This window comes from Drosophila sulfurigaster, chromosome X (genome assembly GCF_023558435.1).
Source record: "Drosophila sulfurigaster albostrigata strain 15112-1811.04 chromosome X, ASM2355843v2, whole genome shotgun sequence".
NCBI classification, from domain to species: Eukaryota; Metazoa; Arthropoda; class Insecta; order Diptera; family Drosophilidae; genus Drosophila; species Drosophila sulfurigaster.
The window spans coordinates 13,665,769-13,689,534 of NC_084885.1; the positions used below are offsets into that span (position 1 = coordinate 13,665,769).

General features: G+C 34.9%; 1 protein-coding gene across 9 annotated transcripts; it reads left to right on the top strand.

The window, feature by feature from the left end:
- Window positions 1–2,069: 2,069 nt before the first annotated feature.
- LOC133847748 (uncharacterized) lies at window positions 2,070–23,369 on the top strand. 9 transcript variants are annotated; one of them, XM_062282944.1, is made up of 7 exons: window positions 2,077–2,318; window positions 6,194–6,376; window positions 14,050–14,157; window positions 20,059–20,405; window positions 21,791–21,932; window positions 22,004–22,216; window positions 22,283–23,369. In XM_062282944.1, exons 2-7 carry the CDS (start codon window positions 6,239–6,241, stop codon window positions 22,346–22,348), a joined length of 1,014 nt encoding a protein of 337 aa, XP_062138928.1. In that variant the 5' UTR covers window positions 2,077–2,318; window positions 6,194–6,238; the 3' UTR covers window positions 22,349–23,369. The 9 variants fall into 9 exon arrangements, 7 of the variants coding, with proteins under 7 accessions (XP_062138927.1, XP_062138926.1, XP_062138931.1 ...); XM_062282945.1 differs by having other exon boundaries at window positions 21,806–21,932; XM_062282947.1 differs by lacking the exons at window positions 20,059–20,405; window positions 21,791–21,932; window positions 22,004–22,216; window positions 22,283–23,369 and adding exons at window positions 15,671–16,006; window positions 16,456–16,581 and having other exon boundaries at window positions 2,073–2,318.
- The last annotated feature ends 397 nt before the right edge of the window (window positions 23,370–23,766 follow it).

Below are 23,766 nucleotides of genomic sequence, written 5' to 3' on the forward strand. Positions count from 1 at the left end.
TAACTCTATATACATATATACTGTATGTATGTATATAAGAGAAGCAATGAGCACAACAATTTGTCACGGCTTTTCCGTTCTTTTTTCGCTACACAACCGCGAGCTAAAACTATACATAAATAAGATTTATATTTCACTAAAAAACAGACAGAGTGTCAATTTTTTAGATTCTTTAACAGCATATCTTCAAAATATTTTCAGCTCTTTAATTTATTTCCTTACATTTTTTCTTTTGTATACAAACTTGGTGTATTCATGAATATTGTTATACCATTCATTTCGGATCAACAAAATTATTTACAACATCCATTGAAAATTAATCGATATTCAAAATCTTTCAAACTTCAGTAAAAATTTGATATTAATGTTATCGCCAGCAAGTTATTTTATATCGATCAAATATATGTTGCAATACTTTTTTTGTAATGCTGTTTTTTTTTTGTGAATAGTACCAACAGGTATTGAATTATATATTTGTATGTATTTATTAATTAAAATAATTGTCATTGATTTTTGTAATACGTGTTAGCAATGGTAAAACTTTTTTATCTTCCCTCCTCAAAAATGTCGAAGAGTTAAAAATCAAAGTTATTTCAATTTATAATTATAAAAATTAATAACTCTTTTTACCAAAGTTAATGCACATACTACATGCTACTTCATATGTATGTACATATATAACATACTGTATATACAAAATATTAAATATACCACATATTCTGCATTGTAATACATGGACATGTTACGTATACTTAATATGTATATTTTAAATATTCTGATTTCTAACACACTGATTACGTATACGTAATATACTAAAATCCACTGCATGCGTATACACCATATACTCATCATACTTCAAGTATACTTAATATTTTAAATATTCTACATGCCTGTAATAAATATACCTAATACGTATGTTCGTAGAATATTGAATATATGTATATTTAAAAATAAGAATAAGATTGTGTTAAATCATTCAAAGTGAAAAAAAATTTCCATATCAATTTTGCTTCATATTTGAAAGACATCAAAATCTGTTCCAAAAAAACTTATGTGCATACAGAGTTGTTTGGCCAAGGAAGCGTTTGGTTGTGCAAGCACATTATGTCCGTTTGAGAAATAATAGTAAAACCGAAAAACAAATGCACATAATTGCAGTTGGAATGCGGAATGGACCCATTGAAAAAATGTTGAAGCCAAACGGATTAAGCAACTAACTACATGCTCGGCCGAGGATACTTAGAGTCACTTAAGAGACGGGGGCCTAAGAGCAATTCGAACCTAACTGTTATTATCACTTGAAGCACCAGTTGAAGATGTACTGACCAGTAATTAAATCAGCGGGCACTAAATGTAAAATTGCATTAGGCATTCATGAGATGGGCACAGCTGCATAGCCAAAAGCACTGCACAGCACAGCACAGCACAACAGGCGGGTTGTGTAAGCCTAATCCTGCCTACGGCCCACTGTCAGTTTGAGAGAGAGAGAGACTGACAAAGTGCCGCTGCAGCAGCAGCAGCAACGGCAGCGGCACGGGCTGCAGTCACAAAGTGGAAATTTTCCGTGAGTGGCAAATAGTCACTAAAAAAAATAAGCAAAACCAAATAGAAAAACGAAATACGAAACAAAATAAAAACAAAAAAAAAAGTTCGCGTATATTCCACAGACAAAAGGCTTGCTTATTTTTTTTGGTATGTATTTCCACTCAACAGGCAGAGGCAGTTAGGGTTTCACTCATTCATCTATGAGTCAAAAGCGCGGATTTGACTCACTTTCGTTTTTAAATTATTTTGAGCACAACTCCAGCAGTCGTCCCGTCCCAGAGCCGTTAAGCGTCTGGCGCCAACAGCAACAGCAACTGATCCAACTGCTGCTAGGCATCCGCTGCTGTTGCTGTTGCTGCCGACGTCGTCGCTGCTGCTGCTGGTGCTGTTGCTGATGCTGTTGTTGTTGCTGTTGCTGAGCAACTAAAGCGTCCGCTGCTGCTCAATGGCCGCTGTCGGCGTCGCTGCCAGCCACTTGTACGCTTCGCCGCTTTGTTCGAGCTTTAGTCGCTAGTGTATGATAAAATGACGTTAGTAATCAATTGCAAGCCCACCAGCCAAGACCGCAAAGACAGCGCCAGTCGCAGAAAGAGCTAAACGCTCAAAATAAAAGTATCCAACGCAAAAGAAAAACAACTGCTTCTGCAAAATAAAAAAACACACACACAACAAATAAATAACAACAACAAAACAAAACAAAATCAAAACCTAAACCCGAATTAAAAGCGTGTACGTATTCGCCGTCGTTGCCAACCGTCGTCGTCGCCTTAAACGTGAGGATATATCTATATATATATATATGCATACTTATAGACACACACATACACACAAACATATTCATACATATATACAAATGAAATATATATACATAAAACATAAACAACATTCAGTATATAAGGGACGGAAAAAACATCAAGATCAGCAGCCGCTATTACAAATGCACCAGCGACAACGACAACGACAACAACAACAACAATAGTAACAGTCACATTAACTGCAACCAAAAAAAAAAAAAACGAAAATAACATCAGACAAGCCGAAAAATAGTCGCTGTAAGCGCAAATTCCTAGAGTCGTTGCGCAAAAAGAAACAATAACAAAAAACTGAGCAAAAAAATTAAAAACTATAAACAACTTCCAAAACGAAGCTTCATAAACACCCAAAAATACTTAAACTATATTTTTTTGTTTTTTTTTTATTTGTATTGTAGTTTTCTTTACAATGTTATGACTCTTTTATTTTGTTGTTGCATTTGAACTTTGTTTTTTGTTTTTATTTTACTTTTTTTTCTGTGAAATGAACAATTTGTAGTGATCCGAAATGAACTAACGCGTGTGCCAAGTTGTTGTCAGTAAACTGTATTCATAAATATGCAATAACATAAAGTGCGAAAATCTATATACATATGTACATATAGATGCTGTATACTATATAGGTAGAGGCCAGCATTGCTGACCCTACAACAACAAAACAAAGTGTACTGAACTAGTGCGAATACAGAAAGATGATTTGACATTACGACTTTTAAGAACATCTCGTAGTAGAACGTTCTAAATGAGAGTGATGAACCGAAAGATAAATTGCTGCGTCTTTAGAGTGTTCAAACAGAAATGATTGCATAATTTTATAGATTTCAATCTAAATTCAAATCTCGAACAATCAAAAATGATATGCCGCATATCTTGGTGAACACGTTTTCAGACTCTTTCTTTGAGTCTTCAATTAAATTCAGTATAAAAATGACTAGGAGCTTTTTTTCCTCCCACCAGATAAGCCATCGCCACACTCGAATCATTATATTTGATCACAATGGCTCAAAGGTTACCCACACAAACACATACATACACTCATCTAGGTTTTTCCTTGAATTTGGTACTTATGTAAACAATCACAACGCTTCCGCAACAGCCGGCCAAAAGCTGAGAGGCAGCGAACTAGTAACGAGTCACCAGAAATAAGCAGTAACCAGTAACGAGTAACGCGTGCTCCGCGCCACGATTGTACAATTAGAAGAATTAAATAAGAAAAAACAACAAGACAAACAAATTGTTAATGCAATTGCATTTTATGAGAGGAACAGACAATTTAGAAATCTTAAAAAAGCAAGACAAAGCACACACAATGACTAGAGTCAACCTTGATTGGAGATTGTGGCCAACAAGATAAACAGACTTCCCACTTGCTGCCTCAAAAAATAATAGTGCAACACTTTGCACTACTACTTAAAGCCACTGTACCGTTTTTTTAAGACACGCCCGATTGCAGAATTGCCTTCACTCCAAAAATGAAAAAAAAATAACACTACTCAATTTGCACTTAGGGATTTCTGCTTATTTTTTACTTATGACTTGTAGTTAATGTCGGTGTTGTAGTTGTTGCTGTTTTTTGTCGATCCATTATTTGTTCGGTTTATTTAAATTACGACATTTCGCGTACAATCAATGTCGTATGGGCCATAAATACATTTAAGTATTAAGTGGTGGTGTCATGAAATAAAAAATACAAATACAACCATGTTAAATGTCCAAATGCTGCCCACAAATTTCGAAGGTGACCATATTTCAGTCTGTTTAGTCAGTTTTGAGTTTCAGTTTCAGTTGATAATGAGCCAGCCAAACGGTCAACGGCAAAAGTCACTCTCTGCCATAGGAGAGCAACAAACACAGCAGAGACAGCAAAGACAGCAGAGATAGAGACAAGCAAAAGTAGGCAAAAGCAAAGGCAAAAGCAGCTAAACAAAAAAAAAGTAAAAGCAGACACGTAAAATTCAGTTGCGCGCGCGCTTGAGCCACTTGCGGGATGACATAACCATGTCAGCCGTCAATTGGGCTCTGTTGTCTGTCCGTCTCACTTTCTGTCTCTTTCTGTTATTGCCGGTTTGTGGCTGCGAGTTGCGAGTTGCGAGCTGTGAGCTGCGCGTTGTGTTGCTCTCAAGCCATTGATGGCAATCTTCACTCTCCCTTTCTACATCGCCCAGTTTATTTCGCGTTTGGCCTCTCTGCCTCTCTGCCTTTCCATCTTGTTTTTGTCTGATCTTCGTTGTTTGTACCCTGCATCCATTGCCAAATAAAAACGGGTATGCAGTCGATGCTTGCTTTTGATTCTACTTCATTTAAAAATAAAGAAATTTAATTGCAAAAAGTAAAACTCACAAGTAATGAATATTTAAATCCTTTATTTTTGATTGTCAAGTTTAAATTTACATTCGATTCTTAATAATTCATTATTTGAAAATAAAATCAAAACATATTTTATAGTTGTTATATTTTTGACTTTGAGAGCGCACTCTCACTTGTTTCCATTCGGTTTTTATCTTTACTCGTCTGATAGTTATTACATGATACCACGCACAAATTATAATTATAATCATTTGATTATTATCAGCCAACAAAAGTGTTTCGTGATTTTGCGCTGCGGTTACCAAATTGCTAAAATCCCAAATCAAAAACAAAGTTTTGTGTATGTGCACATATGTGCACAATATTACGATTACACATAATATTATGCCATGGCTTAATTAACTCGGTAAAGATCAAATCAGATTTGCTTAACTCTTTAGCAACGAATCCTCCGTTAATTACTCAATTGAGTTTTTCAAGCATTACCAAAAATTACGTTAACTGTGCTCAATTGATAAGAGTGTAAGCTTATTGTGAATGATGAAGTAAAGCAATGATATAAACTGCTTTATACTATCAGAAAGCTCTTTAATAATGCATATTATTATTACGGAGATATTGCAAAGTTTAAGATCATAAAATTTTCTAAAAAGGATTGTGTTATGTAGATAAAGATTAATGATTAAGGATTATTAATTCCAGCTTGAATACACCTTATACAGAAAAGGCAAAGGAGTTCTTTCAGATCGCAGTCTAAGATAAGAACAGAACTGGTTTAAGATGCAACAGAAAGCAAAAACCTTTAGAAAATCCTTTATGTTAGAATAAAGCTCTGAGCTATGCATAATATTATGAAGATAAGGAGACAATGATTAATAATCGAGGATTATTAAGTCTATTTTCAACACGTCTAATGCATAAAAAAGAAGCAAGTTACGACAAATCACTCTTTGAAGAAGCAACAGAAACAGTTTGAGCTGCAACAGAAATCATAAAGTTTTCATAATCTTTTGGTTCGACATTCAATTAAATCAACTGACAGACAAACATTCTGAATAGAGTCGACTGTTTGCACTAATCACGACTGTTAATACTTTTTATGGCCTGGCTGTCACACAGCTATACAAAATACTATTTGTTTACCTATCGCCAGTGGGCGCAGCGCTATAAAAGATATAAAGATGTCTGACAAAAAAAACGATAAAACCGTAGACAACACAACAATACTTAAAAAATCTCAAAATTGGACTTTGTGATGCTCATTGACAAATTTAACTATTAAATAAATAAAAAAACACACCGAAAAAAAAAAAAAAAAACAAGTTCATACAAGCGCCGCATAATCTTAAGACGACAAGGTCAACAAACGACCTTTCGCCGATTGACGCTCAATAACTAATAAGCAGCTACATATTTGACCTACTCTCAATCGTTTTAATTTGTTGAATTTTGTTCACATTTACGCGCTAACGAGTGTGTGCATAAAATTAACTATTTATTTATATGTATTTCTTTTGTCGATCTTGCAGAAATTTACTTAGCCAACGTAGCAACAAATACCAAAAGCATCAAATATGAGGAAGCTAAGCACACATCAAATTGCAGCATTGGTCTTCTGCAGCGCCGTTTGCCTGATAAACGCGTCTCCCCTGCCACAGCCCGCTGGCAATCAAGAATTAGATATGTTGCAAATACCACTGGCAAATGGAAAGGTAAGTCGCGACTTAAGGGATATACTGAATACTATATATAGTTGGTATAAGTTGGTCAAAGTCGCTTTTCATTTAGCACTTGACAAAATTGTTTTGTGGCTTTTAACTCAAGGCTGTAAAGTTTTATGGCAGATGCAGCTTCAATGCTATAAAGAAGAAAAAAAACCTTAAGTTCGATTCGCGCACAAATATTAAAAATGCTCTAATTAAATTATCACTTTTGAGCAGTGACTGCTTATATATCTAATTTGTGCATTTATAGCGTCATACTTGTTTAGTTCCAATCAAATAAACACTTTAATGACAGCTTAAGTGCTAAATTGAATTCATTTGCGAAATCAATCAAATGCAAAAATTGCAATGAAAATGGTTAAAATAAATGCAAATTGCATTTTGTGTTCCACCCTCGACAAATATATATCTCGTATAGTTTTAAACGCAAAAATTGCAAAGAAAATGGTTAAACTAAATGTAAATGTGTAATTCGAAATTGAACTTTGTGTTCCACCCTCGACAAATATATATATCTTGTAAAGTTTATAGACACCCGAGTGTCGCGCGTGCTGCTGTTGTGTGTTATTTCTATTTGCTTGACAAATTTGCAGTCGGATGAGTAAGCGAGTAAACGACTCTTGGCTGATCTACAACTTTTTTGAAGTAACCAAAAAAAACACACTAAAAAACGAAAAAAAGCTTCCCTTTACTTTTGCAATTGCAGCTGGCTGAGCAAAATGCAGGTCTTGGGGTCTGTAAGTCGCTTACAATTGAAACCGGCTTGACCAGATCCCATGTCAGTAGTAGTAACAAACTGAGAGACCAGTTGTAAGGAAGTTGGCACACTTGTTACATGTTTCCTTGGCCCGCCACTCCGACCAGGCCAGACCAGACCCGAGCTGGTCTTGGTGTTGGGTGTTGCCACAATCCACCACACAATCCCCACTCGAAACCAATTTAATTTAAACCGGCTGCTGCTGTATCTCAGTGTGTGTGTGTGTGTGTGTGTGTGTGTGTGTCCAAGTATTGAGCAAGTTTATTATTTAATAACCACTAAATCCATTTCCAATTTGAAATCCGTTTTCAGATTTATTTTTTGTGTCCATAGCATTAGACAATTTGCTTAATTGCACCTTGAAGACACTTTCAAAAGATTTATAATTAAAAAAATAAACGCAAAAAAAAAGCAGGCTGTCTGTCGATCATGGCGAATTTCAACTTGCGACATTATCTATAGTAATTATCACCTGGGTCAGTCTCTACAACTCGCATGTCGACAATATACAAATAGCGTTGGGCAATAGCCAACCTGTCACCTTTTTGTCAGCACCTACGAAATGATTGATTCGCATGCTTTGTCGTCTGGCATTATGCAACCCAACAAAAAGAGGGAATTAAACAAAATTAATATGATTCAATTTATCAACTGCAGAGCAACAATCTTTTTTTGAACTCTCTCTCCCAGTTCTCCTTCAATTAACACATCTTGACAACTTAATGTAGTCACTTTAGTGATTCGATGTTTTTTTTTTTTTTTTGCCCGTCACATTCGGTGGTTCTTCTACTTCTACTATGCGTCCATGGCCGCCTTGTTCACATCACATCACACATAACATATCAGTCGCATCGTTTTGACCTTGATGATTTCGTAATGGCCAAGGTATCAGCTAGCAAGCTTTTAAGCTGAGAGCTGCAACAACGAATGCTTGTACCAGCATGTGTCGCTGTGTTTGTCACTGGACATGTCTTCTCTTTTTCAGCATTGTTGTTCGGTTGTTCGGCTGTCAACTCGGAGTATTGAGCGATCTGCTCTCTTTCGAACATTGTTTCTTGCGCCACCTGCTGCTGCTGGCTGCTGGCTGCCTACCTGCGACATTCCGCAAAACCAATAGCCGTGAATTTATCTGTCACTTCTTAGAAGAAGCCATGAGCTATTCGGCCACTCACTTCTTGCTTCTTGGCCACCTCTCTGCATTGCATCTTGACTTGTCTAGTTAATCACCTCGGCCATTGGAAGAGGGCACTTATAAAGCATCGCTAATTGCATGCAGAGTTTGAGTGCTTGATTAATATGTAACCAACTTGTTGTGAACGACACTTTATGCAATTAGCAAAGCTATAAATTTTGTCCAAAAAAGACGCGTAATTTAATAGTTTAACTGAGACTTTTAAATACCAAAGATCTTGCAAGTAATTAATTCTTCATTCACTTACCTTTAGAGAGCATCGAATACAACTCAAACTTTACTTTCAAACGTACTATTTTTATTTCAATTTCTGTTTTAATTAGCGTGGATAAATTTTATTAAAATATTTCACGAATCAGTTCCTAATGCTGAAATTTATATTCCCGTTTTGATTTGCCAAAAATGTATCTTTAAAGTAAAGCAAGTTTATCTATATTATGAGTACGCTCAAGCGTATACAATACAATATTTGTGTCTACATTTTAGCCAAATATCAACCATACTATTCCAATGAAATTTGAGTGTATTTATAATATACTATACTATTCAAATGCAATTTGGCTGTATACATTTATATTTACTATATACTAAATAATATATACTACTACTATACTATAAATGGTATGTAGAAAATAATACTGTTTATACATATACTTTATATGTATATACCATATGAAATCGATTTCAGAGTCAATGAAATAAAGAGATTGTTTTGTTTGCTTAACAGTTTGATGCAGTTCTTGACATACACTTGACCAATTTATTGAGCTAGCTAGCGATTAAAATTTTTGATTGTGTTTTCAAAGCAATTTGAACTGCATAAATTAGTTTTGTCATTGTGTTTGCTGCTCTTTGCTAGCTTTTCGATTTTTCGTTCTCAATTATGCACACAAAAATTAACTATCTAGAGTATCTAAACGTTGATCATATAGATTTGATTTGATTCCTGGGGCATTTGGTATTAATTTGTGCCACGTTTATTGGTCCGATGCCGCATAGTGTGACGCGATGCAGATTTCTCGACAGCTGCTCGTGGATGTTGCCACAGCTGGCGTTATGTAAGCTCTCGAGTAATAGCGACTACGAGTACGAGTATGCACATTACGCATACGCCACGTTGTACACGATACACGGGCTATAGAAACGTCAATTGCAATTTGATGGAACACATGGCAGCAGCAGCAGCAGCACGCAGTGATTTTATTGTAGCTGTAGCTGTTGTTGCTGTTTTTTTTTTATGCTGGCTGCTATTATTGCTAGCAATTTGTTGGTAGCTGCATTTTTAAGTGGCAAACGAGACTCGCAGTCATTAAGTCAAAACTACTTGCAGTTACTACTGTCGACAAAAGAAAAAGTACGTTAAAAACAAGGCGAAAACTGAAAAAAAATATGTAACGAAATCAACAAGATTTTGTACATATACAAAACTAAAAGGCGGCAACTAAATATTAAATGCAATAAATGAGGAATTAATCATTTGCCAATTTGTAAAATTTAGTTGACTGCCCCACAAAAATATAAAACACATATTCGCCAAATGTAGGCTTGGGTACAGGGTTAGTGACTTGTTTGACTTTAATGGAAGTCCATTTCAGTGTAAGCAAATTATGTTTAATTTATAAATAAGCAAGTTGTTGATTTTTTCTCTCTTTCTGTTTTAATTCAACATAAATGAAGTAAGTCGCGTTTTGTATTGTTATTCAATGGTATGCTGTACTTGTTAGGCAAGGTCTAAGTTGGCCAACCAATTGGGTTTTGGACAAGTCACAAATCGAACAGTGCAACAACAGCTGCGTGATAAGCATAAAATTAATCACAATGACAATTTGTTGTTAACTTACGTAGACCGTTAAAACAAGCTCAAACTGGTGTTCAAAAAAATATGTAAGGTATCTTCGAGTCTAGTTTTTCGCAGTGCGAATTAATAAGCGTTTCCGTTAGCTGATTTTTCTTTTTTTCTTTTTTCGTATTTGATTTCAACTTGGTTCTGCTCTGGTTATCATCAAATTTCGCGATTTGCATTTGCAACAATTTTAAACGACTCGAAAAACGCGTGTTTCACATTTTCACAACACTTTTCACAACTTCGAAATGCATTTTCGATTCTCTCATCAGCTTGATTTCAACTTCAATTGAGATGATCAGAACTGTGTGAGATGTATGAGTGTTGTGTATTTAAAATGTCTGTAATTAGCATTTAATGACGGCAATTAGATTGTTTCCCACAATCATATAATCACAGCAAATTTAAGCAATCGCAAGTTTTTTTTTTAACTGTGTATAATTTTCGTATATTTTATACCTGCTAACCATGGGGTATGGTATATTTTGAATGTTGTATGCAGATATACTAAATATGGCCTTTGGTATATTAATTTGGTATATTCTTAGAATACGGTTTTATTGAAAATGGGCAAAGGGTATCACACAGTCGAGTACATTCTACTGTAGAACCGGATAAAAATTGTAGAAGATACTCGAATTTAGAAAATACTTTTGTATTTAAAATTACACTACTGCAATCGGTTATTAGCTGCTTTAGCTAGCAATCCGGTATATTTTGTAGTCTATGGTATTTCGAATGTAGTACTACATCGAGCACACTCTTTTTTTTAATTATTTGAATTTTTAATAAAGCTAAAGATTCTTTGGGCTACATTTAAAAGCATTAATTAAATTTTATTGAATAAATTTGATCAATATTTAAATTTCTATTCAAACTTATAACTTAACGAAGTGTTAATGTAATTTTCAAAATTTGTCTGCATAAATTCGATAACATCATATTTCTTATACATATATTATTCTCCGTAAATTAAGCAAATTAAAAAATAATGTCTGTGACTTTATAAAATCCGCCAATGTGTTTATATCGCAAAGTTTAGAAGGATTAATTGCAAATTCCAAAAGCTATTACAATTTTTAGTGCGACTATTAAATACATATAATCGTAGTTTCAATATTTTGATATACGCTAAGTAGCCGATATTTAATTTTTAAGGGAGATTTTTATGCACCTTTTATACAAGTTGAAATTCAACTGATTGAAAGTTGTTATTAAGAAATCAATATTTTCAGAGAATTGCTTTGTGTCTAGTCAAGTCTAGACATACAGCAGATCTTTAAATCTTAATCTTACCTCAAGCTGGGAGTAATTATTATTGTCTCCCATTAAGTTTTAATGTAACTTGGTGACAAATTCACTAATTTCCAAGAAAATTTCCTACCAACTCCGATCCCATCAAAACTTTTAAGATGAGTTGAGAAACCCCGTTGAACTTTGAAAAAAAAATCCCCAGAGAATTGTACTCATAGAGCAACAAAACTGTTTTACCTTTGCACTGCATTACATATATTTTAGAGTTTATTTCACTTCCGCATTTTGATAACATCAAAGCGAGACTCATAAAGTGGCTGACGGAAATAAGTGCAAAGCAAAGCATGTAAATTGGCACTAGGGAAACAATGAAAAGCGTGATAAACCAGATTCGAAATTAAAAATAAATAAAAACACTCAGATTGCAAGATTGATTTCCAATCGAATTTCAAAGATCATTAACATTTATTTAAATCAAAAGGATTGTTTAGATATTTCGTTCATGTGCACATAACAATATATAAATAAAGTCAATAAATACACAAAAAAAAAAGGTTTCGAAGTAGCTGACGCTTTACTTTGTGGAGTACAATCTCAGCCGCAGCAACAACATCTTTTCAACTTATTGTTTATAGCTTTTTGCCATTGTCATTGGCATTAACTTCCGGCCAATCATGAGCTAGCTTCCGCGCTGACTAATCAGCAAGTTTGAGCCCTAAACAAAGACGAACGACACCTTTGACTGTAAACAGTGAGACAAATCAAGTAGCCTATTGAAAATACATTAAAGCGTAGTTAATTTTTGTAATATTTTTTCTTTGTTTCATAAGCAATTTTCAAAGTACTTTATTGACTAATGAAATTTAAGAACAAATCAAAGTTGAATAATGCAATGTGCATATAAAATTTACGAGACTCAGTTACAATGTGGGTCATTAACTTGTTTTTAATGCAATCATTATTCGAATGGAGTACGTTATTTGCAATCCAAAGCTCGTGCTGCTGATTGTTGTATAGTTCATTCACTACTCGTATTATAGTAACTTGCCGTGCACTTTAAAATGCAATTTACAAATTTTTTGTGCCATATTTTCTTTGACTTGGTTTCGTCGCAATCGCCATTAAAGTTAACAACTTTAGAGTAATCATTTGCACAGTGTCTCTTTCTCTGTTCTCTGTCTCCTCTCTACTTCTCGTACTCTCTTATTTACTATCTCATTTTGTGTGTAAGCTTTTGGGAGGAGGCATCTGAATGGACTTCGTGTGGAAGCCTTGTAAATTATGAGCAATTTATGTTGCAAAATGGCAACGGACTCACTCTCTCTCTCACTTTTTCCACTCTCCCTGAAAAGTGCTGACTGAAATGAGGGCTAGATTAAAATAAAGTTCATTAGCAGACAAAGAAGGTGGCGGGAAATACAATATGATGACTTCAGGCAAGATTTATGGTCTCCTTCCATACAACTTTTTTTTTCTTTTCTTTTCTATTTTATTTTGGTGCTTCTTCTATTTTAAATGTACATTTGTTGAAATTGCAAATTCCTAGAGGACTAACGCAAGCATCGCGAATTTTTTGAAACTGTGGAATATTCATGTTTTGTATACAGAAATATAGTTAACGCGCTTCACGATTTTCGGTCATTCGACTGTCCACCTTCGTATTTCTTTCCATTTACCTTTTTAAAGATTGTCTGAATAATATATTATAAATTCACCTGATTTTACTAGAATGAGTTTTCCCTACAATATGTTCTTATGGTTCTTTATTGCTGTACTTTCAAGATATTTGATAATAAATAAACAATTACTCAAATTTGGTAACAAAATTAATGAATTTTCAAAATTGCAGTCTTAATTTTTGCTCTTAAAATAATAGCGTAGTCCTCAACACAAAATTCATGTATTGCGTTACAAAGTACGATTGGTGCTAATTAAATTGGTGCTATTCTTAATTTCTTAACTGTATATATTTTATTCGTCAAAGCTTTCATACACAACTTTACATGGAATAAGATTTCTGAAAGTCCAACGAATGAAATTATATGTTTGCACTTTATACAAATGAGTTTTTCTTTGTATTATATTATTATCATTGTATTGTGAGTAATAAGTATTTCCTTCTATTATATTATTGGCATTATATTATTATAAGATTATACCAAAAAGAGTTCTTCCATTATTGGCTTTTCTAAACATAGTCAACTTATTTGCGACATGCTTCACACATAATTTGTTAACAATTAATTATTTTGCTCACAAATGATTTAGAATAAGCACAAACAATATGTGTTGAACGGCTGTTAGTTTACTTTAAATATCACATAATTGTGTTGTTGACACCAGCTTAAAATAAACAAAACATTCAAAGCACACATCGCCACATAGACAGCGGAATCAGTCACAAATAAAGTGACAATGGAATCCATTGTAATTCAAAGCGCAAATTAGCATAGTGTGCATGCAAAGCTAGATGAAATTACTGCCAACTTGTATAAAATTATTGTCGAAGAGCGTGCTAGAATTTGTCTGGGGGAACTCTCATTTGTTTGCTTTAATAGTTAATAAACAATTGTAAAATGCAATTGCATTAATAATTTGCTTACATCCATTTGCAGGAAATCGATGTTCTAACAATTGGGACCAAAGATCAAGAACAATTGATAGCCGATCGCAATAAAAGAACCATTGGGCTGCTGCGTGAACTCTTTCCCGACATAACCAAGGTAAGTGCAAGGCCAATATGAAAACCAAAAGAAAAGAAATTCATAGATCAAAAGCTTCCATCCTCTCTCTATCGTATCAGTAAGTGTATTTGAAAAAGGGTTGTCAACAAAAAGAAAATAAGAAAAATAATGAAAAGAGAATAAGTTTAGATTCATAGATAGACAGTCAGTTCCGTTCCCTCCCCTCTAATCACCCAGCTCTATATATATATGTATGTACTCTCGATATATACGTCGGAGCGTCGTGTGGCACTCAGTGATTGTGTTAATTGTCGTATTGCCTGCACATTTCGTAGGAAATCAATGAACAAATTAATCGTCTAGCCAATAATATCTTACAACGTGTTGGGCCCGTCGTTTTGGGCACAGTTCTAAATCCGCAACTCGAGCGTACTTCTCCCCGGAAGCCATCGACCCAAGATGATGACAATGATAATGATGTAGCACTGCCGATTAACATGGACTATGAGATGCTACCGGAGGAGCTAACGAAATTTGAGCCTGATAAGGATTTTGACAGCATGGCCTAAGGAGATGATGATGATGATGTGTGCTATTATATTGGCATCTATCATGATAATTAGTTGATTATCTCCCCTATGCCCCGCTCGACCCCTTCACAACCATTTACCACGCTCCCCCCAAAAAACACACGCCAAAAATTTAAGCTGCATGCCCAAATTTAAGTAGTCAATTTATTGCGCCAATCTACTTCTCAGTAGTTACAGCATGTATTTATATACTATATAATATATATCCCAAATAAAAATCAAATACAATATCAGCACTAGGTACTTTAGTAATATGCACTTAATCATGCCATGCAATACAACAACAACAAAAACAGCAACCTGTAGACAAGCTTGACCTCACACACACACACACACAAAATCCTCAAGGCTTGCGGATTTCAATACCAAAACAAACCCACACAACAACAACAACAACAACAACAACAATAATACCAACACCAACAACAGCACACAAATGCAAACAGAGAAAATCCTTAAACTGAAGACAAGAAAGCATCAAACAAATAATCAAACGAAACATCAAACAATTGGCTAATCATCGCGTTGCGAGTGAAGCACAAAATTCTCAAAATCAGCCGCAACAAAAGCAACCGCAAGAGCAACCACCTCAATCTCAACCACAACCACCACAACAACAACAACAACCACCACTACAACCACCACCACCACAAATCATTATCAATAAAAAAAAAGCTAAAATTCAAATTCAAAAAGCAAAAGAGAAAAGACGTTCTCATCATTCGCAACAAATATCATGGACGTCTGTCACCATCATCAACATCAACAACAACAAGCAAAATGGCAACAACAGCAACTCAACTCAACTCAACTCAAACAACAGAAAGATGTCATCAAAATCATTTGATTGATTAATTGGAGCAAGAAAAAAAACAAGGCGATTGTACAATTTCTTTTCTCGTTTTTTCTCTCTCTCTCTCTCCGCATACTCTGCATATCTCTTTATTCCTCTTCCCTCTTAGGAAATCGACTCAATTGTTAATCGCATTATAGCTCAAGTAATTCGCGTCGCCGGTCCTGGTCTTCTAAATAGCATTCTATCTGGCAATCGTGGTGGAGCCTCGGCTGGAGGCAGCACAACGGAATCGAGTGGCTTCGATGCCGATTTCGATGACGATAGTTTCGATGACGATGATAGTTCGAATTCAGGTTCAGGTTCAGCTTCAGCTTCAGCTTCAAGTTCAACGGTTGCTTCGGTTGCTGCAGATGCTGCGGATGCTGATCGCAGTTCGCAGGTGAAAATTGATTTGCCCACTTTTGCGCCCGAATCGTCGGAGGCATCGTCGTCAGCGAACAAAGTGAGTGCGCGTAAGATCGACACAAATGTCCCTGCATCAATATCAACATCAACATCAACATCATCAACTACCTCCTCAACCAGTCCTAGTCCCAGTCCCAGCCCAACAACATCGACAACAACAACGACAACAAGCACTGAAGCAGCTGCAACCACAACAACCACAGAGTTGACAACAAGTGCAGCGTTGCCATCGGCGTTGTTGCCACGTTTCCTGGGCATTGAGCCAACAGCAACAACAACTGAAGATGCAAGCAATGATATTTCCCAATCAACCTCAACCTCGACCATCACCATCTCCACCCAGCCTCCCAACAACAACAACAATAATAATAATAATAATGATATCGACATCAACAACAACAGTGTTCTCGATGAACCACAATTGTTTACAATTATTGCCGATATCAATCGTTTATTAAACTCTACCAATTATTTCATTACAACCAGAGATAATTTAACAACGACTCTTGCACCGCCAACAACCACCTCAACAACAACAACAACAACAATAGCAGCAGTGACGGTGTCCAACAACAACAGCAGCAACAGCAATATTACGAAATTATTGCCGGTCTTTAATTAATTGCAATGGAATGCAAAATACTGAAAAACTTAAACAAGAAGAACAACATTATCCACAACTACAACAACAACAACAACGACAAACAGGAATACCATTAACATCAACAACAACAACAACAACAGCATATTTAATCTCATTTAGTTAGGTGTTACTATCGTTATAGTACTATCGTACTATCGTTAGCGTACTATCGTTTGTGTTTAACGGTCTTAAGGGTTTTAGCGGGTTTAACGCAATGTTTTAAAAGTGATTTCATCTCTCTGAAAGTGCGTACTGAAATTCACTTGGTGAATGGAATTAGTTTTAACTAAACACTAAACTAAATACACACTCTTTTTGTATAATATTTTAAGTGCAAAAATGTAAGCATGAAACTAGCCCCGATTTTGTTTCCTCCTTCCTCCATATCACATTTAGTGACCCCAAAAAGCGATCCATTGACAAGTCATATTAAACTACTTATCATTCCTCCACACACAAATACCCACACACACACACTCTTTTATACTGTATCCATTGTGTACCACAAACACACCCCCAATTCGGCTTAAACAAATATAAAACAAAAAACCTGGTTGGTTGTTGTAGCAAATTGATGAGCAAGCGAATCGCATCATCTCCAAACTGTTGCGCACCTTGGGCCCAACAGTGTTGCGCACTGCCATTCAGGGCAACGCCGCCAATTCAGCTCGCGAATCCTTCGATGCCGACTTCGATGATGACGATGAGGGCACGAAGAGCAGCGACTCGAATGCCGCTGGCAGCGGATCGTCTAGCGATAGTGGCACTCGTGTCACCATCGAATTGCCCACCTTTGAGCCCACCGATGATGACAATGAGATTGACTCGGAACCGAAGAGCAGCGGCAGCAGCGGCAGCAGCACCACGACAACTGAGGCGAGTCGTCGTAAATAAACCACAACAGCATCAGCAACAACAACAACAACAACAGCAACAACAACTTCTTTCTCCTATAACGACAACCAGAAAATGTGCGTGTAATTTGCTGCAAAAACCATCGCAAAGCAATTGGCAAAACAACAAAATTCAATTTTTCTTTAATGATTTCACATTTTTGTTCCGTGTTTTTCAAAGCAGCTACAAGAATTGGCCTAACTACAAAAAGCAAAAAGCAATTCCAAATCGAAACAACGTGAACCACATCCATAGCAACAAATTCTTCAAAACACACACAAACAAAACAAATTTACATTTTTTACTTTTAATACTGGTATTGTTTGGAATGCTATTAGTACTATATATATATTGTTATAAACTTTGTAAGATACTGGGTTTCGATACATTTTTTAAACTACAAATAATGCACAGTCATTTCTTTTTTGTGACATTTCCAAAATTTTTGTGACAAAATTTTCGTACAATGTCTTTGCCATCTTTTGCTTGTCTTCTTCCATCGCTGTCCAAACTTTGTCTGTCTTCTCTCTGCCTCTCTCTCTCTCTCTCTCTCTCTATGTATCTCTCTTTCTGTCTCTGTCTTTCCTTATTCATGAATGCGTTTTTTTGTAACACAAATTGTTTTCTCCAAAATTTATTTGAATTCTAAAATATGATGATTTTTGTATTAGTTCTTTAAGTTGTTTTTATAATAATTAAATATACCAAAATACTTATAACATTAAATGAAACGAGTTTTGTGCATTCCAATGCATCATCGACATACTTTATAGAAATTCATCCATACTATATCAGAGTAGAGATTCAACTACAATTGCGCAAGTGCTTGGAGTGTGTTCTTTTTTTAGTGTTATCACAACACTCAGCATTCCGAGTGTTTACTCATAGTTTGCATAACACTCTCTCATCTATCTATTATACGAGTATTATATGATATCTCTTGATGATGGAATCTCCATCTCCATATATATACATAATATATACAATACATTTGCATTTCATACGTACGTCTTGCACAACTTATACAACAAAACACTGCCATCCACCCACATTTCTCGTTTTCGATGACAGCTTCGAATATAGTTTTTAATGGCTTCAATCACTCGCTTGTGCTCTTTCTCTCTGCCTTCTTCAACCGAAGAAGAAGCCTCAAAAACACAAACAAAACATTTCCGACTCATTTTCTTCATTATATTATATAAAAGAGTAAAATCCCAAAATACTTCTCCTCTATTATATAAAGAACAACTTAATCACATTTATTTTGTCCGTTGAGATTTATCCAAAAAAGAAAAAAAAGAAATGGTGTTTGCACAAATGCATTCGTTTTAATGTAACTTTTAATTTGCAATTATTTTCCATGTATGTACGCTTTGTAATGAATAAATACAATTTGCATACCCCAAACCGAATGTTTACTTATAAGTAATTAGATATTGTCTGGCAATAATGAATTTCTTAATTGAATATTCACATGTTGTTTCAGTACCATCGACGCATCCGGGAAATTTGCTTAGGCTTTTAGAGCTCAGTTTAAAATCGGGCATTTTTGTAATTTTTTTTTTTAATTCTATAATATTTAAATTTTGATAGTCACTTTATGTTTTAACTTTGTCAACACCCTTTTCGCTCAGTGCAAAAGAAAAAAACAAAATACTTTACTTGAGCGTCCCTGCTTTATACAATAGTTTGTATTTTTTTTTTTATTACTCGCTCATTTGTCTTGTCTCTATCTGCTTTTTGTTTTTTCTCTCTTGTTTATTTTGAAACTTTTTCTCTTTATTTTCATGTTCCATTAAACCGATTCGATTTGTGCAAATAACTAAAAAAAAAAATTATAATATGAAATTAAATATATAACAAAAACTACAAAAATGTTATACGTAAAAAAAAAATCCGTTATTTTTTTGTAATTTTTCGCAATCGCAAATCAAAAACGCCAAACTTCAAAACTCCAATTAAAACGAAATAATAATCGAAATAATCTAATAATAAATCAAAAATATGTGAAAATGTATACATAAATACATCAATTGCATTTGTGCACGTGCATTATTTCATCACCAACGAATTAATCCCCAATTATTAAACGTCAATCTATCATATATCAAACTAAACTGGCTAAAAATCTTAACACATTGCCAACACAAATACTAACACCCACTCCCATTCATCCACACCTACACACCTATACACAAACACACACACGCACACATTGATCGAGTTGTCTTTCTTATACTTGCAATTCAACTCAACTCAACTCAACTCAATACAAAACACAACTCGACACATTGCACTCAAATTCCGAATTCACCACTCTGCCTTTTACCACACAACAAATTCACCACGCACCTGCCAAACTCCAAAACAAACGTATCCGAAAAAAAAAAACAAAAAACATTTTTAAAACGCATAAAATCAACTGCAAAATTCGAAATTCTTAAAATGCATCAATTAAAAAACAAAACGCCAAAAAAAACGCCAACAAAAAAAACAAACTCATTTCAACAAATTCTGCGAACAAACAACAAACCGTAAACTGATGATCACAGAACGGCGCCACCGATACAAAAATCGATCTTTCGGCGATTAACAAACAGCTCGAGGAAACCATCAGAGTAGCACGTCAGGTGAAGGAAGCCGAAGCCGCCGCAGCTGCCCAGACAGTCATCAGTTTGCCCGTCTCCCAGGCGCCAATTCCACTTAAATCGAATGAGCCCATCCAGCTGAGCTTTAACAATGAACTGAACACCGTGAGTGCCGCTGGCAGCGGAGCGTCCGGTGTCAAGACACTGAGCACCAACGATTTGCAGCTCTCAGAATCGAAGTCGCCAGCCATCGATGAGCTGTCACTTGACTCCACCGAGGATACGGCCGATCTGGATGATCGTAACAAGAGGTAAGCAAAGGCAAACCCAAAATCAAATGAGTCCCCCTTCATACCTAGTACAAATACAGAAGCCACGCCACGCACAAAACAATATTGGTCAGTCACTTTACAACGATTACTGCATATTTAACAACTACAGAAATCACTAGTCACAAATTCACCACGATTTTACATGCACATATTTAGCCAGTGCACGAACCTTTTGCTTCTTAGAATTGTAAATTGTAGGAAACAAACCAAGAATTTCGAATACTTTTGACTACGATACCAAACCGAAGGGCTTTGCAGATAGTAATTTAGATATATGTCAGTGTGATTTTTTAATATATCTAACCCTCTTAAATAAATAATTTTCGATTGTGACGCCAATTTATCAGATATTACACATATGGGTAAATCTCTGATGAAATTTGTTACGTGTGACACTATCTAAAGCGAAAAAAACAAAAACTGAAACTGTATCAATGTTCAAAATATGTAAATGTTATTCTTTTAGCTGTATATATGTTATTAAGAGTTTATATTGATTTTAGAAACTTTTTCTGTTTTACGAAAAATTAAAAATAAATGAATGAATTCGCACATTTTTTGGTTTGAGTACGAATTTGTTAATTTTTTCAATTATCTTAAAACGGAAAAATATTTCCAAAATCATTCTTAGCTCTAAATAAAGTGTCCATCAAAGTATAAGATTCATCTTTACTCAAAATAAAGAAATGTTTTGTATTTTCACTTTAAATAATGTCGCATGCGTCATTTTCGCCATGGAATTGGATATATATTTAATTTTTCATTTAAAAATACATTTACCATTACATTTACCCAGCTACTTAGCTAAATAAATAAAAAGGAAGCTCTAGTCAGCAATTTTAATATTTTTCATTCTTATTGTATTCAATTCATTTACCAACGAATAATCATTAAAAATAGTTAACAATATGCGCTCAAAAATGTAAACGCATGGCCAGATATGTTTATGATTCTCGATTGTAACAAGCTTTGTATTCATTTTTTAATTAATCAGAAAGTTACCCTAAATAAGTTGTTCAATATGAATGATTGTTTATGTCATTAGACAAGAGTTTAATATATTTTATTTAACTGCCTTTTTAAAATCGATTCTTATATTACGATAATATGTTTTAAAGTAGCACTTAACAGTCAATACATCAGTTACGTTTTTATTCGTTACAAAAGAAATCTTCCGCAAAATGAGATATCAAGTGTATTGAGCAACATTTCTAAATTTTTTTCGTAATTAATCGAAATTTCAATTTAAATTAGAGTTCCCTTACCCCAAACACAACAACATTTACATATACTAATAATTACACACTTTGGTCCACGTTTCCATTCCCAATCCCAATCCCAAAATGCAATCGTACACCCAAAAGTAATCTATTCAAAAGGTTCCTGAGCTTCGGAGGTGCTGGACTCGCTGGAGGATCAAGTGGCGGAGCCGCTGGCGGCGGTGCCAGTGGCAACAGTTTGGGAGGCGGCGGAGGATCTGGCAACTTTTTGCTGGACGTAGTGCGCGTAAGTTAAAAACTCTCTCCAATTTCTGATTTCTGATTTCTGATCTATCACTAACCCGATCTTTGCTGCAGCTCTTCTCGGGCAGCGTGCAGACACAACAGGGCGATGAGGCGGCCAACAGTGTGAGCGGCGGATCGAGCAGCAGCAGCGGCGACGAAACCGATGCGGGCAGCGACAGCACACGTGCCTCCGATGGCTACACCGAAGGTATTCCCGGCCCTGTGACGCGTCTCGTCGTGCTCGCCAATCGTGGACTGGCCAATTTGGTGCAGGACTTGATTCTGGTAAAAATCAACATTAAATTGATTATACAAAATAGATATTTATTATTTTACTTTCTTAATTTACAGCGCGTTGCCGCCACCAGTGAGAAGTTCGTGAACTTCAAGGCTAAATTGATTACGGCACTAATCTAAGCACATCTTGGCCACGTCCTCAGCAGCGTCTACCGCTCTTCAAGTCTGGTCAACAACAAACGCAACAAATTACATACTCACAACATTTACAACAAAGCACTCTCGATACTCTCCCCATACACAACATTCATGTTGTTGTGTGCATTGTTTCTTATTTTTTTTTGGACAACAACAAAATAAAGATAATGACCATTTTTAGCAAAATTTAACGCGAAATAATAGTTTAAACATTGTAATCAAAATTGACGTTACATGGAAGGAAACTAAGAAGAAATTTATTTATTTTTTTTTTGACGCGAAAATAAAATTAAACAAATACAAAAAAAACGAAAAAAAAATACACGAAAATCAAATTTCTTTCTCTCTATCTCTCTCGCTCTCTTTCCATATATATATATATATATATATGTATCTCTCTTCTCTCATCCTAAACTATTTCACACTGCCAACTTTTGTAAATATTTTGCTACTACCTTAGTATGGATGGACTCATTATGCGTACGCAATTTTCCTAAACGTTCCATTAATTTCCTTAATATTTTGTTTGTTTTTTTTTTTGCAAATCATGACTGTGGTGTCTTACTATTATTTTTAAACAAAACAAAAATCAAATTTAATTTTATGTATCATATGTAGACCGAAAGAACAAAAAAAAAAAAATAAGAAAACACAAAAAAACTAAACACAATGTAGCTATCAAAACATATTTTTGCTTAACCTTTTGTTTGCCTGCGATCAACGCAATAACTCATATAAAACCTATGTATGTGTGTGTCTGTATGAGATATTCTTGGGTATATATCTAATATATATCTTGTGTATATCTTACCAAAAGCAGTAAGAATGAATTAAGCCAAACAATGCCCAATTTGACATTATTCAAATTTGTTGACGACAAATGTCGAAAGTCGAACAAGTTCATTATGAATTATGACAATGTTTTAACTGAAATTCGTGAAAAATTACTTTTAAGCGAAATGTGTTTTAATGAATAAGTAATATTATACATGTGTAAAAACAAGACAAAACAAATTAATAAAAATTTATTGTTGAGAAACGGTTTATATCCAATTCAAACTATCGCATTTCTTTCTGTTCAATTAACCTTAAGCTCATTATAAACTCGTAGTTCTCTCTGATACTTTAATAACTCTAAAACTTACCAACTCAGCAAGTAATTAACTTCATTTGCTTAGTGAGCGCTATGACAAACAAACAATTTCTTAGTTAATTAGTAAGTTGACTGCAATTCACATAGATCTAAAAATAAAGAAAGGAGTCTCAAGTGTATTGCGCTGTTCACATGCCACTTGACGCATGCGCACGTTCCACTTGAGGCATGCAACGAAAATTAGTTGAACATATGCTTATTCCACTTCCGCTTTGGGAATCTGGCGATGTAACAAAAACAACAAACA

Excerpts from the sequence above, each read along its gene's own strand:
- LOC133847748 (XM_062282943.1), top strand. The coding sequence starts at position 6,239 with ATGAGGAAGCTAAGCACACATCAAATTGCAGCATTGGTCTTCTGCAGC. Across the intron at positions 6,377-14,049 it reads TACCACTGGCAAATGGAAAG|GAAATCGATGTTCTAACAAT; the intron begins GTAAGTCGCGAC and ends ATCCATTTGCAG. Across the intron at positions 14,158-15,670 it reads TCTTTCCCGACATAACCAAG|GAAATCGACTCAATTGTTAA; the intron begins GTAAGTGCAAGG and ends CTTCCCTCTTAG.